A 25,089-nucleotide genomic window follows, 5' to 3' on the forward strand; every position below is an offset into this window, starting at 1 on the left:
AGCTTAGCGCGGAGAAGGAAGGGTGATCGTGAGGGTTCTGAATGGTTCCTGGGGGAGCCACCGCGGGCTGGGGCTGGAGGGGCAGACGGGGGGCGCGGAGCCGGGACGCTGGGATGCGGCGGTGGGAGCGCCGCGGCGTCCGGGCTCCCGGGGTGCGGGCAGAAGCGATGGAAGATCGCGGGAGGGCGAGCGGGACCCCGCGTGCGGGAGACGGCCCCGGCCACAGGGGTCGGGTTGGGGGGTGGGGTGGCGTGCCGGGCTCACCTGGGTCTCCTCCTCGGACAGGCCGGCCTCGGCCGCGATGAGGCACAGCGTGGTGGGGTCCGGGTGCTTGTTGACCTTGTTGAAGTTGTACTCCAGGATCTCCACCTGGTCCTGGGTGGGGCCGCTCGCGGTGTCCGCCGACATGGTCTCGGGGCGGCTGCGGGGAAGAAAGCAGCGGCGGCCGTGAGCTCGGCGGCGGGCGGGGAGGGACGGAGAGATCCGGGGCGCGGCCGGCCGTGCACCTCCGTGCGCGGGGCCGTCCCTCCCGCGGGCGCACGGTCGCGCGAGTCCCCGGCGGCTGCAGGCGGCGGCGGGCGCCTCCCCGGGCTCCCGGCCGAGCGCTCCCGAGGGTCTCACGGCTGAGCCGCGCGTCTCCGGGCCTCTGGGCCTGCCCGGGGCCGGTTCTCGCGGCAACTTTCCCGCTGGGGCCGGGGCCCGGGGCGGCGGCGGGAGGAAGATGACGCGGCGCGCCCTCTTGGCCCCGAGGCTCTAAGGAAGGAGTGCAGGAAGCGCGGCGGCGATTTTGGAAAATCGCCTTCAAAGCTTCCCCCCACCCCCGGGAGAGGGAGCTGTCCTGGGACAGTCCCGACAGGTCGCAGGGGTGGGAACACACCTCACCGGTCCGCGCGTCGTTCTGCCTCTAAAGTGGTTTATATAGCCAAGGAGGGCAGTACACCCCACCCCCACTTCAAAGAAATGACCCCAAGGACGGAAGTTACTTTTTAAAGTTGGGGAACTGCAGCGGCACTTTTCATCTCTCCCTCTTACAGAGGTGGAGATAGCGTCCGAGCTGTCGGTTACTCCTGGAGTTGCTAAGACCGGGAACTGAGCATCAGGAGAAGTGTCCACCGGAGGGCTGGTGTGAGTTACTCTGCAATCTGCAAGCTCCTCTGCCATCCCTCCCGCCCCGCCACCCCCATTTTTCCGAAGCCCAGAATCCACAGCCTCCAGTCAGCGCGGCTCGTCGCCGCCCTGCGTTGTCTGGACATTGTTGCGTAGCTACCGCAAAGAGCCCACTTCACTACCAGCTTCAAGGTCTCTTGTATTTCCTTACTTCAGAGCCAAACATCGCTCTAGCAGATTTTGGGTAACATGACTTCCTGCTGCATCCTCTCCATATCTAAATAGCCTCGGAACTGGGCAAAAAAAAAGGCTGGGGCGCCTGGGTGGCTCAGTCGCTACGAGTCTGCCTTCCGCTCAGGTCCTGATCCCAGGGTGCTGGGATCGAGCCCCGTATTGGGCTCCCTGCTCCGCGGGAAGTCTGCTTCTCCCTCTCCCACCCCCCCTGCTTGTGTTCCCTCTCTCGCTCTCTCTGTCAAAAAAAACAAAAAAAACTAAAAAAAAAAAAAAAAAAAAAAGGCAGATGTGCATCCCTCCTCCACTTTAAGATGTATTGAGGTATCCGAAGTTACAGTCTTGAAGATCCTGGTGGAGGATTTGGCATAGACAGGTCAGGACTCGACTTGGCTGACAGTAAAAGAGAAGCACAAGTGTGGGAATCAGGTTGGTTTGTTGTTGAAACAAACAATTGCAAAACCATCAGGCATAATCCTGAGTAGGTTTTGATGTGGTTTGTGCCTGGGGAGGAGCCACACTCCACCGATGAGCCTGCATAATGTCCCTGATGCTGTTAGGACCTTTTCTACTGTGACCTGCCTCCCGTGCTCCCTAACAAATGTCTTTACCTCTCTGAGTCACTTGAAGGGGCTTGCGGGGAGGCCAAGAAGCCATTCTACTGCGAGGGAGTCTTGGGCTCAAGGCACTTGTCAGGTCATCAGGAAATCCCTGTTTTTAGGTGAGTTATATGCCCCCTCCCCCATTTAAAAATCTGTACCAGTGATTCCTATCGCGGTGCTCACAAGATCAGGCCAGGACAGAAACGCCTCCTCTCCTCTTGACACGTATCTCCCCTTTTCTTTGACCCAGAAGTTCAGAGCCGGAAAGAACCTTGGAGATGAACGTTTTCAGTCCTCTCCTGGAACAGCCCAGGAGAATGAGGCGCAGGAAGACTTACTGTCCCAGCGTTGCCCAGTTAATGACCAGCACCCTAGAAGGGAAAGCCTTAGCTTTGGTTTCAGTCCTGCGCTCGGCAGGACCCTTCTCAGCAGGCCTTTCTGTCTTTAGTTTGGCAGAAAAGATCAGGAGGGCAACAGTTTATTAAGGCGGGACTTTTGAATGAGCACTGATTGTCCTCATAGGATACCAACTCCAGCCAAAGCTGCCCCCTGGAACCACCCACCACTGCTCATTTTGCCTAAAAGAATATAGGAGGGCACACTACTACTGCTGATTCTATTTTTTGGAAAGTTTCCATCTAATTCCATGGACACAGTTATGCTGCCTCTTTTCAGTGAAAATTTTTGCTTTGTAGAATTCTCAGTCCTTCAGAAATATTAACCAAGTGGGTAGATTTCTAAACTGGACTCAGATTCAAGGACTGTTCTGCATGTACTTCTTTATCTCTTTTTGTTACATACTTACTATTACATAACTCAAGGGCTACTACTGTCCTTACATTTAATCAGGTGCATTTTCTGTTCTATTTGTGTGGCTTCCTGTTACAGGACTTTGAGGTTTCACGGGTAGCTTCCGGTTGCCTTTAAAGTCCTCCTTGGGTTAGTTGGCTGACGGCCACTGGACTCGTTTGGCTGCTAAGGAGACTTGTGGGAGGTCCATTCGAAAGTACCTACTTCTCCAAGGTACACCAAACAAACAAGCTTGATTTCTAGACATGAGGATGAAAGATCTGACCTCTAGAGTGAGAACTATCTGTTGTTTCTTCACAAAACTCAGTTTCTGTTCTTTCAGCCCTCTTCGGTTGACAGGTGTTTACAGTTGTTGCTTCATTTCTTCTCTCCTTCGCTCTCTTTTCGAGGAAATTTAAAAACCAAATCACCCTGGTAACCTTGCCCTTATAAAGCTTCTCAACTCTTTCCAGTAAGGAAACTGTTGAAAAGCCTCTCTGAAGGTAAACACTTTTAGATGAAAAGAACTAAAAATATTTTAAAGGTCCTTAAACTTTAATCTCAGCACAAGTTCTGTTGTTCCTGTGGTTATATTCATAACTTACAGAACATTCAAAGAGTAATTTGTCCTGTGGTTGTGTTTTCTTTTGTGGTTGGGGGAAGACAATGCATAAACCTTTTCAAGAGGTTAAATGAAAACAGCGGTCTTTTTCCTAAATTAAACCCAATACCTGGTTAGGCAGTTTTACCCTTGTCCCCTAACCCTAGAGTTATTTTAAGGGTATTTCCCTGTATGAACTAGCTCATGGAGAGTGCTACAAACTAGTAACCTGCAGAGATTGTTATGAGCTCACATTTACTATCATCTCCCTCTCCCAGCCATCTGACCTCTAGTATCAAACCAAATGGTTATCGGTGGTAGATACTCCTCATCAACAGTCCCGTGATGAGGGGCGCTTGGATGGCTCAGTCGTTAAGCAGCTGCCTTCAGCTCAGGTCATGATCCCAGGGTCCTGGGATCGAGCCCTGCATTCGGCTCCCTGCTCCGCGGGAAGCCTGCTTCTCCCTCTCCCACTCCCCCTGCTTGTGTTCCTGCTCTCGCTGTCTCTGTCAAATAAATAAAAAAAATATTTAATAAAAAAAAAAAAACCAAAAAAAAAAAAAAAAAACAGTCCCATGGTGAGCTGGCCAAAAGAGAAAAAAGCAGTGGAATCATTTTTTAGGGCCATCTCCCAGTTTTCTTTAGTCCAAATTTCCTTCATGTTCACTCCGGACTTCCACGAAGCAATGGGCTCTTGAAGCATTGTATTTTCTTAAGTGAGGAAAATACTGTGCTTCCTTATCCCCAAGAGAAGTGGAGGCTCTTCATTCATCACTTACTGAACTACTCTAGACAGGGTGCAAGGGGCACCACCCAAGCTGTCAGTGTGTCTCAGAATTGACAAATAGGGGGCACCTGGATGGCTCAGTGGGTTGAACGTCTGACTCTTGATTTCCCCTCCGGTCATGATCTCAGGATCCTGGGATCTGGCTCCACACTCAGCGCAGAGTCTGCTTGGGATTCTCTCTCCCCTTCCCTCTGCCTCTGCCCCACCCTCTCTCTCTCTCTCAAAAAAATGAATAAATCTTAAAAAAAAATTAACAACTACGAGTAGAATATTGATCTGCCTCTCTAGGCTAACAGGAGGTCTGTTTTCAAAAGAGAGCTTTGTTTGTATGTGTTTTTTATTTGTGTGTTTTTGTTTTTTGTTTGATTAATGTCCTTAAGCTTAGAGCAGTAGCTCTCATGCCTGGCTGGGCCTCAGAATCACCTGTAGAAATGTCCAGGCCCCCCCACAGTCCCCCTGAATCAGAAACCACTTTAGGAATCCAGTGGGGAAGGGATATAAAAAGTATCTCAGCTCTTACAAGATTTTGTAATTTAATCATTAAAATCAGTGATAAATGTTTAGAACTTCTTATACTTTATACCTGTAAAAATGCATTAAAATATCTTCTACCTCTGATGCTGTATATCCTCTCAACATTGAGTAGATGGTAGGTTGAGGGTTTTAAAGGAATAAAGGTGTTTTTTTTAAAAAAGATTTTATTTATTTACTTGAGAGAGAGAGATTGGGGGCAGGTGCAGAGGGAGAGGAAGAGAGAGAATCCCAAGCAGACTCCTTGCTGAGCGTGGAGCCTGATGCAGAGCTCGATCCCACAACCCTGAGATCATGACCTGAGCCAAAACCGAGTTAGATGCTTAATGAACTGAGCCACCTAGGCGCCCTTAAAGGAATAAAGTTTTTAAAATATACAAATACACAGCAGAAAAAAAAACCACTTAGACACCATGTTATTAATCTTTTTGTATGAATGGTCAGGAATGGGGAAATTGCCCTTAAAATTATGAATTATTGGGGCACCTAGGTGGCTCAGTCAGTTAAGTTTCTGACTTTGGCTCAGGTTGTGATCTCAGGGTCCTGGGATCAAGCCCCACCTTGGGCTCCATGCTCAGCGGGGAGTCTGCTTGTCCCTCTGTCTCTCCCTCTGCCCCTTCCCCTGCTGTGCTCTCTCTGTCTCTCTCACACAAATAAATAAAATCTTAATAAAATTATGAATTATCAAGAGAAATTTTCCCCTGCTTTCAAAAATTTAGAAATAATATAAAACCCTTTAAAAATCTTTCAGAAAAATGTATTTTTATATTGAAATCAGAGTTTAAGAAAGCAGGACATCAGAAGAAAAACTCCACTTCTTCGTACAAATACCTGTAATTGATTTAGAAGCCAAAAATTATAGTGGAAAATATTTGACAAACTTGACAAATGATTGTCCTTCTCCTATTTCTTAAAGTCTCCAGTGAGAGAACTGCTAAAATTTAAGTTATTTATATGGGCAACTTGTATAATAGAACTTAAAACTGAACATTAGACTATGAATACACCATATACACATAGCATCATTACTGTCTTCAGAGAAAGAAGATTCCAGACAGAAATAGAAAAATATATTTTTAAATGCTATTGTCAACTCCAGCTTTACATATTTAAAAAACTAAAGAAAAATACAACAAAATGCTAACAGTGATTATATCTAAATTAGGGGACTACAGATGATGTAAAATTTTTTCTTTATATTTTTTTCTGGTTTTCTCCATTTTCTATAATGAGCATTTATTATTTTGAAATTAGGAAGTTTATTTTTTCTCAAAAAGATATCCCTGATCAGACCAATGATCCATCTTGCCCAGAGTTTCATCTGATTATTGGGACCAAATTACATTTTCAGGGAAAGCATGGAAGTTGTTTTCCATCAAGTCCACCTAGAAGATTAGGGAAGTACGCACTTTCATTTTCAAAGATCATTAGGTATTAAAAGGATATTTGTAATATACATGTAAGTTATGAAGAATAAATTAACACTAGTGAACCCCACCCAAGTTAAAAATTAAATCATTACCAAGACTATGGAAGCTACTTGTATTTCTTTCCCAATCCCACCCTTACGGCTTATTTGCTCCCAGAAGAAATCAAGATTCTGACTTTTGTATTAATTATTCCTTTGATTTTTAAATTAGCTCTATCACATATGTATGGATCCCTAAAAGAACTTATTATTTTAGCTTTGTATATTTTTGAATTGTGTAAAGTAGTATTATATGTAATTATTCTGTGAATTGCTTTTTTTTCTATCAACATGTTTCCAAGATTCAACCATATTTCTGCATATAGAGAAGTTCATTCATATTCAGTGCTGCTTCCATTTTGTGAATATACTATAATTTATTTATGTCTTTTCCTGCTGGTGGATATTTGGATTGTTTTCAGTTTTTTGCTATTATGAACATTGCCTCTTGGAATATTTTTTTTTTTTTAAGATTTTATTTATTTGAGAGAGAGAGAGCACGAACAGGGGCAGAAGGAGAGGGAGAAGCAGGCTTCCCGCTGAGCAGAGAGCCTGCCACGGGGTTCGATCCCTGGACCCTGGGATCATGACCTGAGCCAAAGACAGATGCTTAACTGACTAAGCCACCCGGGTGTCCTGGAACATTTTGCCTTCTGAAGTGCATCTAGGAGGGTTTCTCTAGGGTATACACGAGTGGAACAGGTTCATAAGATATGTGATTTTTTTTTAAAGATTTATTTATTTTATATATAGAGAGAGTGTGTGTGAGTGGGGAAAGGGGCAGAGGGAGAGAGAATCTCAAGCAGAATCCCTGCTGAGCAGGAAGCCCTACTTGGGGCTTGATCTCAAACTCTGAGATCATGACCTGAGTCAAAAATCAAGAGTCAGCTGCTTAACCAACTGAGTCACCCAGGTGTCCCAAGATACGCGGCTTTTAACTTTACAACATAATATCAACTTCTTTTCCAAAGTTGTTGAACAAAACTATACAAACAATGTATATCATTTCCTTTGCCCCACATCCTCATCAATACTGTCAAACTTTTTAATTTTTGCCAAAATTGTTATGTATTCTTTTCATTCATGAGTAATACCTAAACCTCTTTCAGCTATTTATATATTCAGCTTGCATAAGTTTTGGGGGCTAAAAGATTCCATATGTTTACTATTTACTGTATGAAAGTATTTCCTGTTCCAGCCCAGCAGGAGATATGAGGTATTTTTTGAGAGTTTAGGGTCTGTCTCTAGGCTAGCTTGCTCTTTCCATGGGTCACCAAAAACAATACAAAAGATGTATGGAAAACCAATTTTAGTAGATCTTTTGTCTGTCTGATGCTAAAAATGTTCCTATTTTCCCTTTTACAGAATTCCTGGAAGTCAGGACTTGATTTTGCACTCAAAAAAAAAAAAAAAAAGTTAAAAAAAATAACATGTTAACCATATCAATTTTCTACCCTCTCATCCCCACCCCTGCAAAGTGAATATCAAAATCTTTGAATGAAAACAACAGGTATGGATTTAAAATGACTGAGTAAAAGAAGAAGAAAGGATGTAGGGATAGACAGGAAGTGTAAAAGAGACTATTAGGTTGTGGGTTTAAAACAGGTATAAACATGTAAAACCAAATAATGTGCTCAACTGTTTGCACATGAGCACGGGGTGCTGCATTCCAGTTCAGAAGCAGGTTGCTATTAGTTCTTTGGGTCTCTCACAATCCTCTCAAAGTAATCAGAATGGAACTGGTCCTGTTTTACGGTTGAGAAAGGTTAACTAACTTGTCTCTAGCATCACAGGAAGACTCAGAATCTTACCTTTTATTCTGGAATTAGCAGTAAAGGCAGTTTGTGGTACCTTGAGCAACAAGATTAATTTATACCTTTAAAATATATTCTCCTCGGGGTGCCTGGGTGGCTCAGCCGGTTAAGCATCTGACTTGATTTGGGCTCAGGTCATGATCTCAGGGTCATGAGATCAAGCCCTGCATCAGGCTCCAAGCTCAGCGTGGAGTCTGCTTGTCCCTCTCTCTCTGCTTTCCCCCCCACTTGCTTGTGCTTGTTCATTCTCTCTCTCTCTCAAATAAATAAAATCTTTAAAAAATATATATTCTCCTTATGCTCTACTGATGTCAGAGATTCTAAGATATCACTGGATCACCTGTTTGGATTGTTGAGCTCTAATTGGAGTTGTCCATTATTTTAGTGAAGGGCTGGCGCTGGTGGCAGCCAGTCTTTCCCAGTGTAGGGCAGGCATTGCTGACCTCTCCAGCCTCATTCCCTTAGCTGCTTCTGCAGTCTTCTTGCAGACCTCCCCATGTCTCCTGGAAAAGCCTGGTATCTGCTTGACACCAAGGTCACAGGGATAATGGACTTGCCCCTCTAAAGTTTTGTTCTGACTCCATCGTTTGAGGTACTGATAAATTGGGGAGATTTGTTTAAGTTTGTCCGGTAAGATCTGAGCTCTTAATTTTGGACTCAGTGTAACAGCTTCAGGCGCATGCAGAAGCCCCTGGCAGCTCACAATGACAAGCACCTGTCCTCCCATAACATGCTGCACTTGACTCAAGGAGGCAGGAAGACTGAGAGGCCAGCTCGTCCTTGAATACGTGCCAGCCCAGCCGGCTGCCAGTGCCCACGCCATCCCAAGGACCTCTCGTGCCCCTGGGGTTTTGTCAGGAACAGGTGTCATCAGGTTTGGTTTTCGAGGCTTCAGCCCTGTTCTGGGATGGCATCTCTCTTGGCAGTTGGAAATCCAAGGCTTAAAAATATGAAGTGCTGCCTTCTTTTAAGTTCTGCATATCTGATGTGCGCTGTTAGGTGTGCTGTGTGGAGTTGCTAATTCAGCGCACTGCTTCCCAGGCATTCCTCTTTCAGTTTGCTTTCCTCTTGCCTTAGAAGTCCCTCTATTCCAGGAAACCCAGCAGAATTAAGAGCAAAATGAAATTTGAGTTAATACAGTCCTGAGTACAAACAATTAGATGTCCCAAGTACTGATTATTCAAGATATCACTTTGGGGGCACCTGGGTGGCTCAGTTGGTAAAGCGTCTGCCTTCGACTCAGATCATGATCCCAGGGTCCTGGGATCGAGGCCCACATCAGGCTTCCTGCTCGGCAGGGAGGTTGCTTGTCCCTCTCCCTCTCCCTGCCTCTCCCCCTGCTTGTGCTCTCTCTCTCTCTCAAATAAATATAATAAAATCTTTTTTAAAGATTTTATTATATTCATTTGAGACATAGAGATACAGAGAGAGAGAGAGAGAGCATGAGCAGAGGAAGAAGCAGAGGGAGAGGGAGAAGCAGGCTCCCCGCTGAGCCGGGAGCCCGATGTGGGGCTCGATCCCAGGACCCTGGGATCATGACCTAAGCCAAAGGCAGACGCTTCACCATCTGAGCCACCTAGTTGCCCCTAAATATAATAAAATCTTTTAAAATTTTTAAAAAAACAACAACAGAAAACATCACTTTGCCAAGCCTCCATTTCTCTCAATGGGAAGAAGGGATACAATACACACCTTCACCTAGCTCACAGCTTTGTGGTAAAGTTCATATGATATTATTGTAGGGAAGTATTTCTAAACAGTAATGTGCTTGCTTACAGAAGATATTATTGTTCTTTCAATGACTGTGAGCTAGGCATTCAGTTGGGCGTCTCCTGGGTGGCAAACTGGTAAGAATAGTTTATAGTTTCAGTCTTTCTGGGCTGCAATTTATTTAAAAAAATTTTTTTTCTGGAATGGTAAAGTATGAGGTTTAAATCAGAACCTTTTTTAAAAAAAATCAAATGCTGCCTGTGTTGCTTCGTCATAAGAAGTATCCCTGGATGGAATTTCTCAAAACTAATGAGGTGGGGGGGCACCTGGGTAGCTCAGTCGTTAAGCGTCTGCCTTCAGCTCAGGTCATGGTCCCAGGGTCCTGGGATCGAGCCCCTCATCGGGCTCCCTGCTCCGCGGGAAGCCTGCTTCTCCCTCTCCCACTCCCCCTGCTTATGTTCCCTCTCTCACTGTGTCTCTCTCTGTCAAATAAATAAAATCTTTAAAAAAACCCAAAAACTAATGAGGTGGGGTTGGGTGGGGGTGAGGATGTCCTATCTTTAGCATGTTTTCTCATTAGCACTTCTACACTGTGTGTTGACTTGAATTTAGTTGTTGGTATTTTTTTTCTCATTTCTTACACTTCTCAATTTATCCTTTCATCTATTAATGAGGAAGCATCAATAGGGCAGAAGATGAGTAGTGAGGAGTCAAAAATAAGCAGGAACAGATACTCTATGAGTTGGTGAGTAGATTTTTCTAGGTGGTCTTGGCCTGTGAGAATAATGACCAAATTGAAATTGTTTTAAAATAATTTGTTCCCCGAGCCTGTCTTCCCCACTAAGTGATATGCTCTTCTGTGGGGGATAGGTCTTATACATTTATATCTCACCAGCATTCATTAGGAGTATCTGGCACTGAATAAGTGCTCGTAACTAATGTGCTGAACTGAAATTAACCAATGGCATCTGGTATGACTTGATTTAGGACATAAGTTGGAAAGGCATTGTTTTCAACAACCAGGACTGACTAAGTTCAAAACCAAAACATTACATTGGAAAAAATAACTTTCCAGCCTTCTAATATGTTTTAGTCCCCACTGCCTGAAACAGCACAGAGCTGATTCCTATTTTTGAATTGCATACAGAAACCTCATCCCTGCTAGCACAATAACAACATATTTATTGAGCAATTACTCTGTGCCTGGCACAGTTCTTCGTCTTAGACGAGTTAGTTCATGTAACCATCAGAGGAAGCAGCATTACGGGACAGGCACTCTTCTTGTTTCCATTTTATACACATAGTAAATGATGTAAATGGAAACTTATATACCTTTCCCCAGGCGATGTATATAACTTTCCCCAAATACAAACCTAGTGAGTGGTAGAGCAGAGATTCAAACCCATGAAGTCTAGCTTCTGCATCCATGTTCTTAGCCACTACACTAGATTTCCTCTTTGCATGAAGTAGCCATGTAGACCCAAGAGCCTCGAAGGGTGGTTGTGGAAAGAGGAGATGTAAAGCCTGGTGGTGCCTCCTGGGACAAAAGGAAGGCAGTGTCCTGCATCTATGCCGGCTCCCCTGCGGGGCGGAGCCAGTCTGGCCGCAATGTCTCCCTCCCTGTAGCATGTTTCAAAACAGAAACATGGTGACCAGACATGGCTCTGACCCAGCGAAATGGATTAGCTAGTGATTTCAGTGAATACTACCAACACCATCAGCCGGGCTGGCTTTCTTCTCCCCACATCCTCTTCTTTAATTGGTACAGACATAATTGAATGATGACATTATGTGAATAATATAGTGGACAAATGAGAAAAGGTGTCAGCATCTGACAGAATGGAACAGAAAGGTTGGCTTCAACCAGATCAGCTGGATCTTAGTGATTATGGCTGCTACTCACTCCCTAGATTTACAGAGTTTTGTCGAATTGATTAAGGAATCTCCTGAGACAGTTCTTGAACCAGGTCCCTCAGTGGTCTAGACTTTCTATGGCTACTTACAGAAAATAGCAAGATATGAAAAGGGAGGGGGCGGTGTCTGGGAAGGACTTCCAGGAGTGAATTAATCATTAATTAACCCTGGACATAAAATTCTTTGTATACTGGCTGAGTTCTTTTCATTGGTAGCCCAACTCATGCTCAAAGTCGAAACTTTGTACGTAGAAACATGGGGGAAATGATTAAAGACAATAATAAAACCTTGGGCACCTTTGTGCTATGAAATAAGTGGAGGATTTAGTCAACCTCCTTAGAAATAAATGGGCAAATGAAAGAAGGCAACCCCACTTCCATAATCTCCTCATGGGAGATCTACCTACTGTTCAGGTTGCTTTTCCAAAAGGCTGTCTCTATAGTGATTGTTACGAATTCAGAAAAAGTTTTCTCTAAACACAACATTATACAATGTAGATAGAATACTAAGCTAACCCACAGGAGGGAATGTATCTAAAATGCTATGTATTTGTTACAGAACAAAAAGAAGTAGAAAAATCATCCTGTTGAAGTATCCTAGGGAAATTTAATAAGCTATCATTTCACTTTGAAGGCAAATGCTTAAGAAACAGCAGTTTTAATTAAGCCTTGGCTCAGGGAAATGAGGTTCTGGTGCAGGTATTGAAGGGGGTTCAGGAAACTTGGAGGAGGCTAAAGGTTTAAAGCCCAAGTCTAATGTATCCCAAGAGTCAGGAACAGTCCCTGACACACTGTGGGATGTGCAGTGAATATATATTGGATGCAGGGTGATTGAACTTTATTTTCACTTCAAGAAGTAGGACTTCGCCATATCGTATAAAGGCATAATCATTAGAGCTGTCTTCGGGTCAGAGATGAAATAAAGAGGGGGAAGGAGGGAGAAGGGGAATGCTGAGAAGCACTGATGTGAGAAGCAAGCTGTCTGAGACATAATTAATGAACGATAAAGAAAAAGCCAGAGATTACTTGGCGCAGTCCTCACGTCCTCATTCTTCTACCCAAGGGCCAAGGAAGAAGGAGATAGGAAAGGTTTGGGGCCTTGCATTTCCTGGGCCAGCCACCAAGAGGCGCTGTCAGGCCGGAGCAGTTCAGTTGCTGGCCAGAGCTCTTTGCAGGTGGGAGGAGAAAGAGAGAAGCAGAAATAAAATTATTTTGAGTGTACAGCATTAGTTACAGAGGGAGTGTTGTGTATCTTTATTGTATTATATGGAGGGGACATATTTTAAATCTTCATTAATGAATGAAAATATTAAACTGGTATGGGATATTGGAAAGAGCACTGGGCAAAGAGTCAGACCTGCATTTCAATTTTAGCTCCTCTACTTAATAGTCACATGACCTTGGCTGAGGTGTTTAGTTTTTTGTTTGTTTGTTTGTTTTAACTTATTTGAAACTGAGTTTTCTTCTCTATAAAATGTGGCTAAAACCTTCCTTGCCTACTTCAATTGTGATCCAGTGAGATTTTGCTCAGGAAATAACTTAGAAAACTATAAAATGACAATCACGTTTCCAGGAGTGTAATAATTTATTCATCCAGAAAAGTGAAGATGTTGGGCCAGATGACCTCTGAGATCATTTCTCCTCTAAAATTCTAACGCTCAGCTTGGCCTGGGTTTAAATGATCATGCTATTCCTCGACAACAGCTTACTAATGTCACTGGCCTGAGAAAGGGAAACACAGGGGCCTATTCCAGGTTTGCTGAACACTTTGTTCCTAGTTTCTACTTCAAAGGACCCCTAAGGAGCCCATGAAACATTTTGAACCAAGGTGCTTTTTAATTTCAGCCTGTCTGTTAATGTGACCAAATAATTTGCCATCTAACCTGGAACATCTATGTGTAAAGGGGGTGCTATGATTAATTACACCAAGACAACAGCATACATCAGAAGCATCCCAGGCAAACCTGGATATCTGGTCCCCTTATTATAGGTAAAACATTCAATTTCTCACTTACATGTGGGATAGTAAAAATATTCCTGTTGGAGTTAGGTATCGTACTGCTGTTACAGATTAGCAAGACGCAGTTCTGTTAGAATCTTGGAGGACAGAAACTCATACCCCTAACCTTGGTAGTGAACAGGAGGCTGCTTTTTGCTCTTAAATCATATAGTTGCAGCTTTGTGGTTACAGATCAGAGAATACACTATAGCTTCAAATTTCCTGACCTTTCATTTTTCATTCCACTTTGAATAGGTAGGATAGAAATTTGTCTGATGGGGTGAATGTGCTTGGGTCTCTGCCTGCTTTGGGTATTGTTAGTATGGTTGTGCTAATGCTTAGTAAGTGTGAATATTCATTACATCTCAAACAGAGTTTGGTCCTATGATCAAATATAAACAAAGGAACAAAAACGGCTTGTACTAGAGATTTCCACAGGCCCAGCCATGTGCTCAGGGCCTTTCAAACCAGATAATCCAGGAGGGGTGAAACTTGTGAAGTAAATTGAATTATCAAATCTCTCTGAAAATGTCTCATGCCCTAATACACCGAGAAATCAGACAAGCAGATTTCTGCTATGGGGGAAAAATCGCAATATTTTCTAAAGAAAACCGTTGAACACAAAGAAAAATTCACACTACTAAGGCTAGAAGCAAATAACATAAAGACCAACTTTCTAAATAGTTTATGGAGAGGAAAAATGGCACAAGTCAAAATGGCAGGTTATAAATACCCTTTTTTATTTTCTAAATTTTTAAAAAAGATTTTATTTATTTATTTGAGAGACAGAGACAGAGATAGTGAAAGAGAGCACAAGCAGAGAGGAGAGGGAGAAGCAGGGTCCCTGCTAAGCTGGGAGCCCGACGTGGGGCTTGATCCCAGGCCCCTGGGATCATGACCTGAGCTGAAGGCAGACGCTTAACCGACTGAGCCACCCAGGTGCCCCAATATCCTTTTATAAAAAGAGATTTATTCATTTATTTTAGAGAGAGAGAGGCAGTGGGTGGGGTGGGCAGAGGAACAGGGAGAGAGAATCTCCAGCTGATTGAGGAGCACAACTCCAGGCTTAATCCCAGGACCCTGAGATCATGACCTGAGCCAGAATCAAGAGTCAGATGCTTAACCGACTGAGCCACCCAGGCACCCCTATAAATATCCTATGTTTTAAGTTAATTCATTTTGGGTAACCCATTTAGTGTCCTAATTCTGCTTGACTTAGGAGAACATTAATTAAATTAGATCAATAGGCTGCAGGGTAGGGAGAAATAGGTTTCTTTCTTAGAAGAGAAGGGGACCTTCAAAACTTAAACAGTGATGATAGAAATCAGTCTGGTATTTTAAAAATCGAGTCCAGTGAAGCCACACGCAGATAACCGAGAGTCAAGTAGAACTGGCATAGTGCGCTGTAGCCATTTACTCACTTTAGGATGTCAAAAAAAAATTAGAGTTTTTTTCTGAAGATGTTCGTATTCTCAGTGCCTGGCTCTGAAAAAGGCTGTTCATTTGTCATTCTGGGGACATTTCATCAGGATTTATTTTTTAAAAACTGTATAGTGGGTTCTATGATATTTTTGCCTGAGCCCTAATTACACAGTAAGAAACAGGAGTTAGGGACTGTCCCGGTACTGTGCACGTGTGACGGGCAGATGGTTAGGCGGCCTGTCTGTAGGCCGTTGTAACCTAATGCAAGCAGGCATGACCTCCTCAGGCCGTTAGTGCATTTTGAAATGTCTAGAAAAGACTCTTTGAAGAATGGAATTATCTCTACACAAATATACTTGAATCAATTATTACTTTTTATGGTCCAGCCACCATTCTTATTTTAAGACTGTAATTAGGTAATGAATAAAATGACATGCACCTGGTACTTTGTAGTGCTCCAAATTATGCCAAAGTCCAACCAGGCGTGCTGCTTGTTGCCATGAGACTCAGTTATATGGGCCTTATTTTTTTACCCAGTTGTCTTTATGAACAGGTGTTCAACTAATGGGATACACCGAGGCTGTGCAGCTAGATCCTTCTTATTAACATCACACAATAATTGAAAAGGACAGATACTTTACAAAGTCCAGCTCAGGGGATAACTCTGAACTTACTATAGGTCGTTTCTCTGAGCATTAGAGAGATGTTGCAGAAAGGCTGGATAGGGGGGCGCCTGGGTGGCTCAGTCAGTTAAGCGTGTGCCTTTGGCTCAGGTCATGATCCCAGGGTCCTGGGATCCAGCCCCTCGGAGGGCTCCCTGCTCAGCCGGGGAGTCTGCTTCTGCCCCTCCCCCTGACTCATGCTCTTTCGCGGGTGCACTCTCTCTCTCTCTCTCTCTCTTTCTCAAAAAAGTCTTAAAAAAGAAAAGAAAAGAAAGGTTGGATGGAGCCTCAGAAGACCCTCACTTTGCTTCTAGCGATGTCACTTAAATCTCCAAGTGACCTTGGACAACTTAATTGCTTTGAACCTCCATTTCTTCATCTACCATTGAAGTTACCCCCACCTGCTACAGTAATCCTACCCCCACCTATCTCACAGGGTTGTTGTAGGATTTGATAAGATGGATTATGTTTATGAATAGCACTATAAATTATAAACACTATATATGGTTTTATTATTATTCAGTCATCTAGGAGCTCTTCTGAGCTAGTTCCAAGGACTAGAAGACTCTTTTAAATTGTGGAAACTGAACCAGGTATAATACTAATGAAAGAGGAGATGACATCCCCCTTTCTTTAGTCCTGCTTCATTCACCCCAATGCCAGACACCTCCAAAGGATGCCATTCTACTCCCCAGGAAGAGCATGAAGAACACATAATAAAGGGACAGACACTTCCAAGCAGAAGTTATCGAATTAGAGTATTTTCTAAAATAGATTTCACTCCTGGGCACCAGTAGACTAGAAATTTGGAAAGGAGTGAGGGGCATAAGAGCTAGGGACTTGTTTATATAAATTTTCTTAGGGAGAAACCACACAAGAAGGAGACAAAAATACAGCAGTGAAGACTAGACTATCCAAAGCAGATCCGTTGTGTCCTCAAGAATTCCAGGAAACTTCCATTGTGATCCTCTAGATCTAGTGGCTACAATGGCAGCCATTAGTTTACTGCCCAGGACACACTAAGAGATTAGAACTGATCAATGTCTGCCTTAGATTGTTTCTGGTTTTGTTTTCAACATCAAAGAACAGAGTAGTTCTGAAAGATCTGGAGGGTTTTCATGTTTGGCCACATTTTATCAAAACTACCAGAAGCAAATTACAAGAAATTATATGAGGATGGGTAAAAATTAACTTCTCTACTTTTTTTTAAAAGATTTTATTCATTCACCTGAGTGAGAAAGAGCACGAGTTGGGTGAGGGGCAGAGGGAGAAGCAGACTTCCCACCAAGGAGGGAGCCCAATGTGGGGCTCGATCCCAGGACTGGGGGATCGAGACCTGAGCCAAAGGTAGACGCCCAACCAACTGAGCCATGAAGGCACCCCACTTCTCTACTTTTAAAAGAGGTTCTATCATTATCCAAACATGGCCATAAACTAACATTAGAACCTGAAGCAAATAGAGTAATTTGACCTTGTCCTTGAACCCCTAGCATTCACGTTGAACTTCTGTTTGGCAAGCCAATATAAATATACCAGCTCTCCAACTGGGCTATACGGATACAATGCTTCCCACTGGGAACCTGAGTCACAGAGGGAGTGAGTGACTTGGCAGAGAGACCAGAATAAAGGGTGGGGAGGCCTTAGTTCCAGAGCTCAGCCACCAACTAATCCTAAGATGCAAGACAATTCACTTTACTCTTGAAACTTTATGTATTATATGGTATTCATAAACTGTGTAGCTTATGGCTCAGGCCAAGTATTTTTTAAAATGAAAGGGGGTACTATCATAATCTACCAGGACAACTGATATTTTGGGCTTCCTCTGCTTTAAAATTCCATTACAGGGGTGCCTGGTGGCTCAGTCATTAAGCATCTGCCTTCGGCTCAGGTCATGGTCCCAGGGTCCTGGGATCGAGCCCCACATCAGGCTCCCTGCTCTGCGGGAAGCCTGCTTCTCCCTCTCCCACTCCCCCTGCTTGTGTTACCTCTCTCGCTGTGTCTCTCTCTGTCAAATAAATAAATAAAAAATCTTTAAAAAAAATAATAAAATTCCATTACAGCTGAAGGAGAACTGAAAATAGGACCCAGGTTCCTGAACATTAGACCCGTATTCTGCTCCCTAGGCTAGACTGCTGTCTGCTGGGACTTATCTACACTGGGATTCTGTGGAAGAGTGTTTAACATATCACTTGAAGAGTGATGAAGGGAGTTTCCCAGCAAATAGAAAGGACAGCATGACCTGTACCTGTTTGGTCACGTATCCACACAGCCAAACCCCACGTGTGTTCAAAATCAACAGCACTGGAATGCCAAATCCACATTGGGGTCATTGAAAGGTGGGAAGGTCAAGGGAGCCAGGGCCAGGAAGAGGGCAGGTACACACACACCCTGCATCAGGAGAATCCCTTATATTTGCAGTCTCAAGCCAGTTCTCCACTAGCCTGCCCAGGGCGAGCAGACAGGATGGCTGTGGTCCAGGGGCTGGCTGCCTTGGGATCCTCAGGTGCTGGCTTTTAAATGGGCAGGTAAGTACTCTATAAATTACTGTGGGCCATACGCCATCCTTCTGCCAACAGTTTCATCTTTGCATAGTTCTGTTGACCATCCCCATTCACTTGGCTTTGTAAAAGTTTGAGGGAGCCATCGACAACATCTAAAAATTAATCTAGGTTAGGTCATGACACAGCCTTAAAAAAATGTCCAAGTGACAGCCACATGCAGAAGAATGAAACTGGACCATTTCCTTACACCACACAAAAAATAGACTCCAAATGATTGAAAGACCTAAATGTGAGACAGGAGTCCATCAAAATCCTAAAGGAGAACACAGGCAGCAACCTCTTTGACCTCAGCTGCAGCAACTTCTTCCTAGAAACATCGCCAAAGGCAAGGAAAGCAAGGGCAAAAATGAACTTTTGGGACTTCATCAAGATAAAAAGCTTTTGCACAGCAAAAGAAACAGTCAACAAAACCAAAAGACAACCCACAGAATGGGAGAAGATACTTGCAAATGACATATCAGATAAAGGGCTAGTATCCAAAATCTATAAAGAACTTATCAAACTCAACACCCAAAGAACAAATAATCCAATCAAGAAATGGGCAGAAGACATGAACAGACATTTTTCCAAAGAAGATATCCAAATGGCCAACAGACACATGAAAAAGTGCTCAACATCGCTTGGCATCAGGGAAATCCAAATCAAAACCTCAATGAGATACCACCTCACACCAGTCAGAATGGCTAAAATTAACAAGTCAGGAAACGACAGATGTTGGCGGGGATGCAGAGAAAGGGGAACCCTCCTACACTGTTGGTGGGAATGCAAGCTGGTGCAACCACTCTGGAAAACAGTATGGAGGTTCCTCAAAAAGTTGAAAATAGAGCTACCATACGATCCAGCAATTGCACTACTGGGTATTCACCCCAAAGATACAAATATAGGGATCCAAAGGGGTATGTGCACCCTGATGTTTATAGCAGCAATGTCCACAATAGCCGAACTATGGAAAGAGCCAAGATGTCCATCAACAGATGAATGGATAAAGAAGATGTGGTATATATATATGTGTATATATATATATATATATATATATATATATATATATAATGGAATATTATGCAGCCATCAAAAGGAATGAGATCTTGCCATTTGCAACAACGTGGATGGAACTGGAGGGTGTTATGCTGAGCGAAATAAGTCAATCAGAGAAAGACATGTATCATATGACCTCACTGATATGAGGAATTCTTAATCTCAGGAAACAAACTGAGGGTTGCTGGAGTGGGGGTTGGGGTGGGAGGGATGGGGTGACTGGGTGATAGACACTGGGGAGGGTATGTGCTATGGTGAGTGCTGTGAAATGTGCAAGACTGTTGAATCACAGACCTGTACCTCTGAAACAAATAATGCAATATATGTTAAGAAAAAAAAAAAAAAGAAGATAGCAGGAGGGGAAGAATGAAGGGGGGGGAATCGGAGGGGGAGACGAACCATGAGAGACGATGGACTCTGAAAAACAAACTGAGGGTTCTAGAGGGGAGGGGGGTGGGAGGATGAGTTAGCCTGGTGATGGGTAGTAAAGAGGGCACGTTCTGCATGGAGCACTGGATGTTATGCACAAACAATGAATCATGGAACACTACATCAAAAACTAATGATGTAATGTATGGTGATTAATATAACAATAAAAAAAATTTTTTTAAATGTCCAAGTGAACTAAACCATTCCATACTAAGAGAATTTGAAAACATGGGGCACCTGAGTAGCTCAGTCAGTTAAGCGTCTGCCTTCGGCTCAGGTCATGATCCCGGGGTCCTGGGATCGAGTCCCACATCGGGCTGCCTGCTCAACAGGAGGCCTGCTTCTCCCTCTCCCACTCCCCCTGCTTGTGTTCTCTCCCCCCCCCCCCCGTCAAATAAATAAAATCTTAAAAAAAAAAAAAGAAAGAAAGAAAACAAAGGGGAGGGGGACATGTTCAAAGAAAAGCCGTCCAAAGAAGGCAGAAATTCTGTCACTGTTCTACAAATCTATTTTATCAGCTGTGCAATCACGCCACTCATTTTTCAAAAAATTATTTCTGGTGACGCTCTGAATGGCCAGAGGAAGAATCAGGCTTCCCGACAGCAGCTTTAAACCAGTGTGGGCTGGCCGCCTGATGCCAACAGCCTAATCCTTTCCTCTGAACTTGAGGGACTTGAGGGCCCGTCTCCCCTGAGCCAGGACGGTGTTTACTTTCTCCCTCCTCTCCTCAATGCTACGCTCACCAGGGAAGACTCTGTGCCCTCGGGCTGCCCAGCTGCTCTGGGCTCCCGGCCACCTGCAGAATCTGCTTCCCTAATGGGGGTGGGGGGCGTTAATCACACACCTGGCCACACCCCTCTTCACAGGCAGGACGCGCCACACGCAACTGGCACTTGCCAACGACCGACCGCTGCAGCAATCTCAGCCTTCGGACGGAGACAGGGCTGTCAAGGACCCAGAGTCCCAGGAACTGAGGGGGCCCCTTGTCCCCGGCTGCAGGCCTGGGTCCTCGAGGAAGGAGGCTCCTTGTCACGGAGGCTAGGCTGGCTGCCCTGCCAGAGCCAGCGTCCACACAGGAGGGGGAACCAGGTAATTTCTCTAAAGCCCTGTGAGCAGAATTTCTTGACGTTTTATCTCCACTGTAGTGTTCTTAAGGTGGCGCTCCGTTTTTCACAAAGGTAAATGCAGCGGTCTCCAATAAGTACAAATGCATTTAACACAAAATAGACCAATTCAGACAAAGCATTCTGTCAGGCCCCACAGTCCATAGGGAATTCCCTGAGGGATGCGATTTGAGGAATTCTACTCCAAACCCCCAATCCTGGTATATTTTCCCCCAGCAAGTTGCTTGGAATTTTTACCAGTTGGGATTATACATTTGGCCTAAAACTTGGATCCTCCTGATTGCCCCAAATGGTAATTCCTATTTAGATAACATTTCAAAGAATTCCCAGATACGTTATCTTGCTGGAACCTATTTAATATCCTGGGACATAACTCATTAAACAATTATTGTCTATTAACACCATAACTTTAATGAGTTTTCCAGAGATGGAGAAGCAAAGCCTCGAGGGGATGAGACCCTGAAAATCAGATGTGTTTAGACTGGAAGGGAGCTGAGAAACCACCTAACACGTAGAGCCGGCACAGGCAGGGCAGGGGGGGTGGGTGGTCCCGTGGGCACCCCTGCCCCCAGACAGGGGCCACAGTGAGGGGCAGACAGGAACAGCAGTAGCCACAGAAACAAATGTCACCCCGTCACGCTGCTGCCCAGAACCGACCTAGAACTCACAATGAAAAGCCCCTGTGGTGCCAAATCGACTCATTCCAGGGCTGAGAACTCGCGCTCAATCCTACAAGAACAACTTGGCCGTCCCCGGCATCTCAGCAGAGAGCCTGGTGTGTCTGCTGCGATTCTCCCAAGGCATATAATCCTCTGGCTTATCCCAGATATTTTTGGAGGGAACAAAAGGAAGCCTTCATTTTGAAACATCCCTTCTCACGTGTTAGCACAATCCTTCAATAATGCACCTTTGAGGTTCTGAGTAATTCTTCCCGCTGGCTGCCCCGAGCGTGTCTGAGTTCCAAGAATTTGCTTGAAATGCGCCAGATGCCTTGTCCTAGCTAGAGCCACACGTGTGGTTTGGAGGACCCAGTAGCGTGGTCTCAGGGGTTCCTCTTCCTCTGAGATCCTGCTGCTGTCTTCCCCGGGCCATGGGACATGGTGGTTGTATGGTCAGGGGCAGACCCACCTTCTCTCTGGGCTTCCCTAGCCTCATGTGTCAAGGGAGAGGTTGGGGTTTCACTGGTTCTCATCCCTGGCGGTGTGTTAGAATCCCCTGGGGAGCTTTAAAAAACAATGCCAGGATCCTTATTTAATTGGTCAGGGCGGGGCCAGTCCTGGGTATTTTTAAAAACAGTTTTCCAGATCGGCAGTTGCTGAGCTAGATGATTTCTGGAACCTTCGAGGTTCTATACAAGCCCGCAATCCTGACAGTCTGATCCTCCATTTTATTTATTGAATTAATTTTTTCCCAAACCTACTTTTTATTTTCAGTATGTTGCATAGGCTGACGTTTAGAAATGCCTTTAATTATATAGAAAAGATGGATTGTTAAAGAATTGTTTGTTGGAGCATAATTGGCATAGAATACTGCATGTGTCTAAAGTGTACGATCGGATAAATTTTCACCCGTAAGAAATGGTTACCACAATCGCAATAGTGAACATATCCATCACCCCCAAAATGTCCCGTGCCCCTTGATAACCCCCCGCCCCTTTTCTCCCCTCTCCTCTTCCCCAGGTAACCACTGATCTGCTTTCTGTTACTATAGTTTGCGTTTTCTATCACTTTATACCAATGGAATCATACAATATGTTCTATTTTCCACCTGGCTTCTTATTATGTCCTTAAACTTTAGATATCAAGCTCTTTGAGAACAGGAGCCCACCTTGTATTTCTTTTCTCTTCCTCCAGGCCCCCAACTTACCTTTGCCCAGAGAAACCCCTTAATCATTTTTTGCTTGATGGGAATCAGACCTTGGTGACCTTGCAAGCGAGCTTCAGTTGGGTGGCCCACTCCCCACTCCTCTGCAGGTTCCTAGCCAGCAGTTTCAGCTCAGTTTAAAAATAATACGTTAGCTTAAATGCATCCATTGGGGGTCCATGGAGTTCTAGGGCTCCAGAAAATGAGTGTCAAGGTATATGTTGGGGGCAGGGCGAACTACCTGGGAAAGGTCCTTGGTTTTCGCCAGATTCTTAAAAACCAGGTTCTTGACCCCAAAGGAGGAACTATGGAATTTATGTTGTGCTTTATTCCTATTATATCCTACATGTATTTTATTAATATGATGCTCAATTGTAACTCCTCTACTGTTTGCTCCCTCTCCTCCTCCCTCCCCCTCTCCTCAGTACCTTTATTTTGTTCTCTCCCTGCTCCACTAAAGGCCTGTGGAGTTGGCAGTGCTGTCCCCCGGGAAATTTTCCCATTCCTCTTCTCTTCAAGACCTTCTCACCTAAGTTATGTGGAGTGCTGTGCCTCTTTATTCAATGATTCCTATCCCATCTTACCTAACACTTCACCTAAATACCTGGATACCACTGTGTTCCATTGCCTCAAAACCCCGGAGCATGGGATTCCTTTTTATCTTAAACAAGATCAATGTTTGCATTGTTGTAAATAAGTATTATAAGAACCAGACATAACAAGAAATAGCACTGCAGATTCTCCACTGAGCAGCCTCTGCTTCATCCAGAGATACCTCCTCTTATTCCCCTCTACCAAACACAAAAAAATATTTAAAAAAATAATACACTGTCTGATTTGAGACCGAGATGAGTAATAGCAACATCAGCTTCTAAATGATAGATTCGTACGCATCTGGCACAGTCACACAAACACGGGTTTCAAAGTGTCTTCCAGAGAGAGGAGAGAGCAAGAAAGACATCTCACCTGCTGGCCAAAAGGCCAAAATGGGCTCCACCTTGCCCCCAGTCCCCCTAACCCCTTGCATGTTTGCAAGGGTCTGCTATCTTCCACCCGGCCGGGCTGTCTGGCTCCCTGCTCGGGACCAGCTTTTCACTTTTATTCTGCCTTTCAGCCCTGCCTTTTCCCCAGCAGACTAGCACATACGGCAACTACAGCACTGCAGTCCAGTGTCTACACGATTTCATTCTTCTGCAATAAAGGCAAGCCTCTGAAAGTTACTTACGTGGAAGTGGCAAAGGCAAGCTCTGGATTTGGAAGCCGAGTCTGCTGATGCCAGCCCACTTAAATAGCTGGGTTGGCTGACACGGGTTGTTGATAGCACGTTTATTTACGCCTATGAGTGCACGCTCAAGCAAGGACCTGAAAAACCTGCAGTGTGGGCAGCAGGGGAGCAGCTGAAAGTATGCCCAGGTTACATCTCTCCCGGTTCTTCGAGTCTGATAGGCAGGCGGCGACTTCTGAGTTTCATGGAAGTTTCTCGGCACCACCTTCTTGTCCCTGATCTCTTTCTTTGCCAGGCAAGACTCTTCACCAAGATAACATGAGAGATGCAGCTGGGAGAGGAAGGAACAAAGGACCCTGACCGTTGCACCAAGTTCCTTATTTTGAATGGGCTTCCAGCTAGATGTTGCCGTATTTTAAACCCTAGGCTTGGTGAGGTTGATTTCACAGCTCTGTGGGCTGGATGCCAAGTTAAGCGCCTGGACAGTTGCCCAATCAATGAAAAGTTGTGGTGTATGTGTGTGTGGGTTTTTTTTTTTTTCCAGGCACAGAACGTACAGATAAAGAACAGTTATAGGGGAGGTCCAGGCTAGGATGATACAATTTTAGGTCCCCTTCAAAAACGATTTTAGTTTCTTTCTTCTGTCTGTACTTTCCTCCTGACTTCCCCTCCCCTTCCTTTGTTAATGAAATTCCTATCTAAGAGTTGAAAGATTCCCCATGAAAGCTCAAATAAAAAGCCAGTGTGTGAGCCAGCCTGTGGGAAGATGCACTCCAAACGTGAGAAGTGTTCCGTGGTTCATGTGATCGTCAGTGGAAACGTTTCTGAGGGTGAGGGTATGTGTGTGGGTGTGGGGACCCAGTTAGCCGATGTTTATCTGTTTTTTATAGCTAGATATGGCAGTTAATAGTCAATTGCAGCATTGCTAAACACATTAGCTGGGTATGATTTTGAGAGGATGAAGGAAGAGAGACAGGGTTTGGTGAGATCATTTATGGGAGTATCTGTGTGTATTTGCTGGTACGTAGTGCAGACTGGTAAGTTCCACCCAGATTACACAGCCTATATTCTTCACTTCACTGGACAAAGAAAAAGCCCACTTGATTCTCTCGGGAACAGTGGCTCTATATGAAAGAAGAGCAATCATTAAGAATATTTCTTTCTCTCTTGAGAAAGGGGGGGAATGGTTATAAAACATGTGTGGGAGAATTGTAGA

The 25,089-nt window shown here is 44.4% G+C and overlaps 1 protein-coding gene across 4 annotated transcripts in view; it reads right to left on the minus strand.

Moving 5' to 3' along the window:
* The window catches only part of HOPX (HOP homeobox), a 31,222-nt gene extending 6,972 nt beyond the window's left edge, over nt 1–24,250 (minus strand). Inside the window, exons 1-2 of one of the 4 annotated variants that reach the window (XM_032400435.1) lie at nt 23,874–24,250; nt 265–421 (exon numbers count right to left, since the gene is read on the minus strand). In XM_032400435.1, the coding sequence (XP_032256326.1) occupies nt 265–408 (144 nt within the window). In that variant the 5' untranslated portion in view covers nt 409–421; nt 23,874–24,250. Of the gene's footprint in view, nt 1–264; nt 422–877; nt 964–983; nt 1,253–23,614; nt 23,831–23,873 lie in introns of those variants that run through there. The other 3 variants (XM_032400439.1, XM_032400436.1, XM_032400437.1) reach the window with 3 other exon arrangements.
* Nucleotides 24,251–25,089: the final 839 nt, after the last annotated feature.

Source organism: Phoca vitulina, unplaced genomic scaffold (genome assembly GCF_004348235.1).
Source record: "Phoca vitulina isolate PV1807 unplaced genomic scaffold, GSC_HSeal_1.0 scaffold3, whole genome shotgun sequence".
Taxonomy (NCBI): domain Eukaryota; kingdom Metazoa; phylum Chordata; class Mammalia; order Carnivora; family Phocidae; genus Phoca; species Phoca vitulina.